The sequence below is a fragment of the Podarcis cretensis genome (assembly GCF_951804945.1).
Source record: "Podarcis cretensis genome assembly, chromosome: 9".
In the NCBI taxonomy this organism is placed as follows: Eukaryota; Metazoa; Chordata; class Lepidosauria; order Squamata; family Lacertidae; genus Podarcis; species Podarcis cretensis.
The window spans coordinates 21,376,287-21,385,674 of NC_137178.1; the positions used below are offsets into that span (position 1 = coordinate 21,376,287).

The 9,388-nt window shown below is 45.0% G+C and overlaps 1 protein-coding gene across 3 annotated transcripts in view; it reads right to left on the reverse strand.

The window, feature by feature from the left end:
• Positions 1 to 8,305, reverse strand: part of TSPAN5 (tetraspanin 5) — a 96,463-nt gene extending 88,158 nt beyond the window's left edge. For 2 of the 3 annotated variants that reach the window (XR_013842477.1, XM_079991193.1), the window contains exon 1: positions 7,820 to 8,305. Coding sequence is in view for 2 of the 3 variants with exons in the window: in XM_079991193.1 (XP_079847319.1) it covers positions 7,820 to 7,900 (81 nt within the window). In the remaining variant the exon portion in view is untranslated. The remainder of the gene's footprint in view (positions 1 to 7,819) is intronic. The other variant, XM_079991192.1, reaches the window with a different exon arrangement.
• Positions 8,306 to 9,388: the final 1,083 nt, after the last annotated feature.

The window sequence follows — 9,388 nt, forward strand, 5'->3', positions numbered from 1 at the left end:
TTCAAATAAGAGCAGCGAATATCACTATTTTATTTCCACACCAGCTGCTCTTTTCAGGTTTCTAAAAAGACCTTTATTGGCCCAGTGCCTAGCTACAATTTAGGTGGCTTTTTTCATCAAGGACCTGCACGTAAAATCTTGGTTCATGTATGTTTATGCAAACTTTCAGGGAAATCCCATTTGAAAACAACTGGATTATATAGACAGGTGTTAAGAATGGACAGCAGAAATCTATTTGAAGGATCAGGCCTAAAGTGGCAAATAATTGGCTTTTACATAATTTGATTATGCATCCTTTCACTGGTTACAGCTGAAAAACCCTTCCTCGACTACTGTGCTACCTAGACAAGAATAAGGTCTAGCCTGCAAACAATATTCAGAAGCTGTATTCCATTAGGCATCCTTAAGTATAACTGGAATTTGCAAGCCCATTTCAAACCCTGGCTTCAAAAACTATAATTAACATTAACCAGGATTCCCATCTTCACCACATAAATTAATGCAATGTGAAAGCCATAAAGATGAGGGGGGGTGGGAGAACAGAATTCACACCTGTGAGTAGCACAGCTTTTCAAATCTGGTTCAAATTGAAAAACCTGTTTTGAAGTGAACTTCTGCTATGTCTGTACTGAACGTATGACCTAAGGATGCTTCAGGTGTTTTTCTCCTGTATGGAGATCAATTATTTGTAGGAAAGCAAGCAAACCCTGCATGTAGATCTCTATATGAGATGACTACACGCGGAGACTATTCACTTGCGGCTTTCCTGCATTTTCCCTACAAATTACTGGGCGAGAGTTCCTGAAGACACTCTCCCAAACGGAGCATCTCTAAAACCTCAGGCAACGACCCAAAAGGGCCACACAAGGAACCTCAAATAGCCAGCTCACATCCTCACCAGATATTTAAAGCACACTGCTTCCCCAAAAAGAATCCTGGGAAACATAGTTTGCCCCTCGCTGAACTACCACTCCCAGCACCTTAACCAAATACGGGGGGGGGGGTGCGCTTCAAAGGTATTGTGTGGACGTGACCCCGCAGCAAAGACACACCTTGCGCATCCACATCTCCCTGCGAGTTTCAATGAGGCTTGGGCAAGATAAATTTCTGGGGGACTGTTCCCAACATTTTCCATGGGCTCTCCCCTTCAGACCACAGCTTCCTATGTTGCTTTAAGAATTACTTGCTCCTGAATGTCAAGACCCTCTCCAAGGTGGTATCGTCCTACGCAGAAGGATCTGCAATGGGAAAAGGAACGGACAGGCACATTTGGGCATGCGTATGAAAGTCTCTGGATACCAGGTATGACTCTTCCCCAGCTCTTAATCCAGGGTACACAAGCATCACGCTGGGGTGGCTGCCAAGCAAGCTGCTGTTACCATAGATTCCCATTTAGCGCTAATGAATTGCCTCCAGTCACTATCTGAATCCAGCTTGTACTTTACTACCTAGAGATAAATACATCAGTTGCCACTTGATGTCGAAACCAAAGGGCTGAAAGTTAGCATGGGTATCAGCGTGGCACAGCTGCCACAGCCAATTTGCCCTTTAGGTCAGTAACAAGATGATGGAGTTTGGGCCTTCCACAAGGCATAGAGCTATAATTCCAAAATATATAAAGAAATAACTAAGTTCTCGCACCAAGGGAAGATGAAATAAATCCTAGGGTAATTTAGAAGAGTGGCCATTTTTATTTCCCGAAACCTCCGCAACTCATTGCCATGGAAAAGTATTCGCCCCTTTCAAAAGATGCTATTAATGATTTGCAGTCAAGTTAGCTGTTGCCCAACAGAGGACAGCATGCCTTTCACTCTGCTTTTCCCCAGAGAACACTTATATAACCAGATTTAGCTTGCTTTCTGCCAATCTCCAAGTCAGGAGACAATTTAAAACCTCCCATATGGCTAATACCACAAAAATAAGCCCAGCACGTGCTCTGCCAAAAAAAAAAAAACCCACAGCAAATGTTATGAACTCATGTACTACTGAATCTTCTTCCTAGAATACATTGGACCAGATCCTGAGACCAGACAGGTTCCTGGTTTGTGAGATAAAATCCTAGATGGCACAATAGCCAAGATAAACTTGTGGGAGTACAGCACAAGTCAGCTACAAAACAAGGACATTTTGGAACACACGAAGCAGGAAGGATTAGCAGGCTGGTTTGTCTAAGACAAAATGCTAAATTAAAACATCTCAACCAGGTGTGGCCCTGCAGGTGCTCCTCAACTATCAGCCCCAGCAAGCATGGCCAACCGCCAGGGATTGTGGGAGTTGTAGTTCTGAACTCCTCAGGGGCCAAGGGTTCCCAAATACAAAATTACTGTACCCTGATTTTAAGTTCTTGTTTTAAGTGTTTGAGGGACATAGCTCTTAAAGGCACCATGTGATATAAAGTGAAATCTTTTACCTCAGTATTAGCACTTCACAATTCACACCACCTTTGTCTTTGTCAGTGAGGTCAGAGGCAAAGGATGTTTTCACAGAGATGTTGCCCACTTAAAGAATTTAGTCAAATAATTGTACAGTTTAATGTTATTAACTGTAATTTTCATATATAGCAACGCAAAAAAAAATCTTCCGTCACAAGTTCTCACATAGTGATCCACATAGGACCATCTGATCTAAATAAACTCACATTGTGAACCTTCCTGAAGAAACAAAAAGCCAGGCTTTTTCACAGAAGAGGCACTGAACCTTACAAGATGAAAAGAGGAAGGTGTCTGAGAGGACACCGCAAAGTCTATTATTTGGATACAAACTTGGCCCTCTGTGCATGGAAGGGCTACTTCCATACGTGGAAGGAACCAAGTTGCAACAGACGTTCACTGGAAGAAGGGGAGATTCCCCACTCTCATTTCCTTCCCGAGGGTCCCCCAGTTCTCCAGAACAGTCTATAGAAGGTATGGTCTGAAAGAACACCAAGTCTGGTCAGTGTCTGGATTGGAGACCTCTAGGAAACCACATGGGTTTTGGGTTCCATGATGGAAGAAAGGCAGTGTAAAAACTAAATAAATAAATGTATCTTTAAATCTCCTCCGGAGATCAGAGGGTGGTTTACAAAATAAAAATACAAACATAGTAACAAACAAAAACCATAGATATTATTATCACCATGCCTTTCTCCCAGTGCCTGGCCGAAGGCGACGCACATCATAAATTCAAACAGTTTAAACTAAAAACACACAATAAATATAGCTTTGACAAAACAATGAACTAAGAAAGCCTATTAAAACAGCACTGAAACACTTAAGCACACAAAAGGGCAACACCCATGCTCAAAAGACCTTGCTGCAACAGCCAGCTAGTGGCCAAATACCTGTTTAAACAAAAAAAGCATTTGCCTGTTGGTGATTTGAAAGCAGAGAGGGGGACGGCCACGCCTTTTGTGTAAGGGAGTTCCACAATCTAAGAGCAGCTACCAAGAAGGCCCTCTCTACATTAAGAGGCAAAGAAGAAGTAAAGAAGCTATCAGTAAAAAAAAAAAAAAATCACCTTTCGCCCTTTCCTCCAGCACAAGCAGACCTTCGCTGAACACAAGCCTAGACCCATCCCACATAATCTCTTTTAAATCAAAACTACTGTATACATTATAAATGCAATCATCTAAACAATGCAGGCTCAGTTTTCACACATACCACTAACATCACCTTTAAGTTTCTCCCTGTAATTTTCACCCACAGCTGAATTACCCACACATTTCTGAGTGTGCAGGAATCTGGTTTTTAAATGACACTGGGAACTGTACAAGGCAGCGGGTTTACAGTTACATGTTAATCTTTGTTCACTTCTGATGTCTCCCAAGTAGAGCTGTGCCCTGTGTGAAGCCAATTATTGCTCCTCTATGCAAAAGTAGTGGCATGGCCTGTTCAGGACCAGCTTGCCAGACAGTCATTTCTGAACCAAGGTCCAGGAAGTGCACAACTCCAAGTTCACCAATACCTTCCACACAACAGAGAATAATCATATCAACAGATTAATGTGGTCCATGAATCAGATCTCCAAAAGCTTCAGGAGAACTTGCTCACACTGGCTTTAAACTAAAATATACATGCCACAAAAACATAGTTTTGAGTTACTGTAAATTATGTACTTGTTCAAATTTGGCTCATGCTGCTACGGATACAAGGATATGCATGCATGTAAGGATATGCCATGCCATTTTCGTGGTCACAATGCAATATTCAAGGAGCCAACTCACACCTCAGCGAGTTGGATCCATGAGTGACCAGCTCATTCACATGCTAGTGTTGAACAAGAAAATACTCATAAAACAAGCTTTAATGTAAAGTATGAAGCAGTCTTCAGCCTAAGATCTGGTCGTTCTATTACAATGTTCACAGTGAACATTCATTGAACATGAATTGGAAGCAGATGTAAGCCTAGCATTTTGGAAGTTACTTCACACTTCAAACATTTTTTCTACCTTATCTTCATCCTCTCCCGTGGCCACCTCCCCAAACTAAGCAACAAGATCCACCAGGTAGCCAATTGGCTCTTCATCAAAAGGCACCCAAACTAATCAGCCAATTTGCAGAAACACAGTGCAATTAAGAAGACCACAGTGTGTAGGCAATGCTTACTAAAGGTGTTCAGCAATTTCAGTTCTAAAATAAACCTACCTATCCTGAAACTGTCCTGCTTCTGTGACATCATGATGGCAGCTAAAAGTCACTAATCTTTAACCTGGTGGGTTGGGACCCACTAATGTGATCCACTAATGGATCACAGCCTGATCCAAGGTGGGTCACAACAGGAGCAATACCACCATGCAAATATATGGTAAATGATTAAGAAATGGGTCCCCAGGTGCATATTTGGGTTAAAAGTGGGTCCTGAGTCTGAGAAGGTTGAAGATACCTGCTCAAAGTAACCTCATAGCAGATCAGATACTCACTACTGTATGATGTATGACACATTCATCCCATGTTCATTCAACATATTCGTCAAGTGTAAGAGTCTGGGAGATAGAAAGTCTCTTTAGCCAACAACCAGCCCCCTACAGAATGCATTTAGTCTGAAAACATCCTAGTACTCAAGGCCTATAGCTAAAATGGAGAAGCAATTTAAAGTCAGGCTAATGGTACTGAAAACTGGATTCATGACGATTTTAAAACTCCTGTTCGAAGTCTGCAAATAATTACACCACCACTCCATTCATTCCTGCTACATTTAGAAAACCACTCAGTGCGTCACAGTAAGTCATTCCGACACCCATTAACACATCTCCAACCTCTTAATAGGAGAAAGGTTGAAATTCAACAACTCTGCTACCTGTGATAACTGGACAGGCGATTCAAGCATCAGAAGCATCTTCTCCAAAGCATCTTTTGCACAACTCTCCTTGGAATACAAGCATTTATAAGATTAGTGCCAGGGAACCACCAAAGTTATAGTACAGGGTCATAACAATGAATTAGAGAGGAACTTCTTTTTTTGTCAGCATGCCAAATTGTGCATTTCAGTACTGATCCTAACTTTCATAAGCATACAGTCTAGAACCTGTAATATGCTCTCTCCAAGAAGGCTGCATGATTCATTCTACTGTGCCTTCTTTGCCAGCTGGGGAACATCTGAATTCATCACAGTGCCCACCCCTTCCCCCTCCCCATTTCGAGAACCAATACTATGGACAGCTGAACAGTCACTGCAAAAAAACACTGCACCAGATTTGTAGCAGCACAGATGGGATTCAAATATGACATTAGGAAGAAGCAGGGAACAATAGAGCTTTGGCACTCCATGGCAGAACAAGAGGGGGGATTATCTAAAAGGTGCTGCAGAAGACTAGTTTTATTTTTACCTGCCTTCTCTAGCAAGAGGTGAAAAAACAAAGGAAACCTTGAATAGAGAGAGTCATATGCATCAGCCTGCTTTTAAAAATCAGCTTTCAGTCTAGAACATCAGAACATCTTCAGATATCTTCCTCCCTCTTACTCCTAATGCCAAAAATGCAGCAGTATTTTAATTTAATGTCAGTAGCATAGCTATTGTTGTTCTAGGCAGGAACTAAAAGATCTCTTTAGGCATTTGCAAGTGATTTGATGAACCCACTATGATCATAACAGAACTACCCAGGTCCTTCTGCCACACCAGAAACTGCACAGCCCCTGCATAGCACTTTATCCAAGTCTGGATTTTCTAGTTTGCTAGTATGCAACACTACAACTATGTCCTTACACGGGCCTTTCTTAGCAGCAAGATACAACCAAGAGTCTTGTGATACTGAAAGTTCACATATTTATCACAGCGAAAGCGTTCATGGACCAGGGCCCATTCACCATATGTACAAAGCAGCCTCCTCCACTGGCAGGTTCAACTGCAACATTAACACCTGGTTTCTGTTCCAGGCCTTTGGCCGCATCTTCATTAACTTTTGAACCCAAGTGCCAGAAATAATCAAAGCTCTATCCTGGCAACAAGGAAAGCAGGAGGAGGATGGGTGACACTTCCTTTCCATATGGAATAATGTATTTCCATATAAACTAGCCACAGACTTACAGCCAAGCCTACTTTTGCAGTCTCTCAACTTGAAATCCAGAGCTCCTCTTGAGCTCTGTGTTGTGTGTATGCGCACACACCCTCTCCATTAACAGGGAATCAATTTCCTTTATGCAATGTCCTGCTCACAAGTAGGGTTAGTTCATGAGAGCTCTCCTATTGACCCAACTTCGCTGCAATGAACACCAAATGCTATTTATTCAATTGTTTCCAGAATCCATTATCCCAGTCAATATCCCCATTTCTGAAATATCCATATGAACACAGCCTGCTACATCCCCAAAGGTTCACATTATGTAACAATAAATAAATGTAAAACCTCATATGGCACTGTGGTGTGTGTGTGTGTGTGTGTGTGTGTCTGTTTAAACATACATAGAGACAGCAAATGGCCTTTTTTCAAAAGAGAAGAGCATTCAAAGCTACAGCAAATTGGGAGGAAGCAGTGGAAAGAGCATAGTGATGTAATATTCCAACATACAGTTCCAATCCCACCAAAGCAGGGGCAGCAAAACAATTAAAAAGGTTGGGGGGGTGACTCAATAGGTGATCTGTATGCATGCAGAATTTAGAGCAAATGCTTATCCTAATCCCAATATATATTCTTTTTTCTTTTAATTAAAAAGGGGATCTATTCTGCAGCGGCAAAGTACTGTACACAGTTCTCTTGTTTCTGCTGCATTAACAGGAGCCCACCACAACGGACCCATTTCTTACCTACGGTCGTTGTGTAACCCTTCTCTCCCAAAAACACAGCTCTTTAGCCTTCGAGGAACACTTGGAACACGGCATTATGCCTTCTCCAGTCCATGGAAGTCTTATCAGTCCCTTTTAAACCACAACAATAGGGGCAAAGGGGGGTGGGGGGTGGCCGAGAAACAGAATCACACCTTGCAAGGGGATCTACTGTAGGGATGGTGGGAAAACCAAGCCGTTCCTTTATTATCCACGGAACATGAAAGACTATGGCCAGAAAAAGTCAAATACTACCCAAAATGTTTCCCTGTAAAGATCACCCCACTAAAAAACATCAACACGAAGACAGACACACACACACACACACACACACACACGTATCCTGCTAGGTTATTTACTTCATGAAAAACCCCATTCACGCTGTTTATTTTCTGTGTTTATTTTCTGCTGGGCTTATTTCACTCTCTCTCTCTCTCTCTCTCTCTCTCTCACACACACACACACACACACACACACCTCCAATTTCTCTGGAAGGGGGTGGGGGGGCTAAATCCTCGCCCAGCTAGAAAATGCACACGAGCCCCACACAGCTTTGGCCCATAGAACGAACCACTCCACTTACCCAGAAAATGACATTGAAGCCGAATATGAAATATTTGATGCAACAACTGACTTCAGGGCCCTTATAGTGCTTCCCGGACATCCTTGGGGTTCATGAAGACACTTCGCGTTTGCAGCCCGGTTTGGGGATACAGAGAGGAGGGCGGGAGAGAGAGAAGAAAAGGTATTGGGGGGGGGGTGTTGAGGGAAAATTGGAAAGGGGGTGGGGAGAAGGGGGCGAGGGGAGGGAAGCGCGAGCCGCCGCCGCCGCCGCGGCAGATAAAAGATGCAGGAGCCGGAGTGGCAGGCAAGAGAGAGGCAGCCGGCTTGGGCTCAGGGTTGCCCGGAGCGCACAAGCGGCGAGTCCCCGTGGGGCGAGTGCAAGCCCCGCCGCCGCCGCTGCCTCCTCCGCCACCTCCTGCTTAGGCACATCGAGGAGCGGGAGGCCGAGCCGCTGTCGCCGCCGCCGGAGAGCAGACGTTGCCGGCGCTGCCCGGAGGGGGATGCCGCTGCTGCCGCTGCAACCGCCGCCGCCGCCGCCGGCGCAGGCAGGTCGCTGCAGGAGCCGCGCGACCGACCAGCTCGCCTCGCTCGCTCGCTCCCCCGCTGCCGCTCCTCCTCCTCCTCCTCCCTCGGCCCACCCCCGCCTCGCTCCGGCAGCAGCGCGCAGCCTCCTCCCGCCGCGAGGGCCGCCCCCTCCGCAAAGAAGGGAGGCGCCGCGCGCTCGCAGGCCGAGACGGAGAGAGAGGCGCGCGCGCGCTCCTATCCGGAGACAGCGGGCCGCTTGCCGAGGAGCGCTTCGCAGCAGCAAAGCCACTCTCTGCCTGTGTACCCCGGGGAGCTGCCCAAGGCCGGGCGTCAGGATTGGGGTGCGGAGAGGAGGAGGAGGAGGAGGAGGAGGCGGAGGCCCGGCCCGGCTCGCTCTGGCTCTCTTTTAAAGAGGCGCGCTTTAATGAGCAGCCTCAGCAAACCTTCGCCGCCGCAACCTCGCGCCCACCGCGGGGTGGGCACCAACCAACGCAGCGCCAAGAGAAAGAGGCGTGCAGGTTAGCATCAAATGCACAGGTGCTGGTTGGTTCGGGGTTCCAACGTGGGACGCTTCCGGCGTCGCAGCGACTCCCGCCCCACGCAAAAAAAGGCTTCCACTAACAAGATCGGTTCTGGTAAATATCCAACAAAAGCGTTCCTAATCACCATCCGTAACAGTTCCATGTCATTTGGCAACCGTCCAAAGGGAGATTCCAAGCGGGAGCAAATTTAGAAATGATTTGTTTCATTTATTTATTTATTTATTTATAAAATTTGTATACCACCCTATCTATACCTGTATCACAACATAAAATTACTGTACAATATACAGTACACAGAATACATAATAAAAATTAAAACAAAGACATGAAATGATTACATACGTTATTGTTATGGGAATATCACACACCCTTCAAATAAATTTCTTTGGTAAGGAGCAATTCTCCTCTTGGATTCAACACTTTCCAGCTCCCCACAGTAATTATCATAGGATCCTAATAAACTGTATGATACTGAGACAGACCATTGGTCTATCTACCACGGTAGTCTAGTGTTTCCCAAA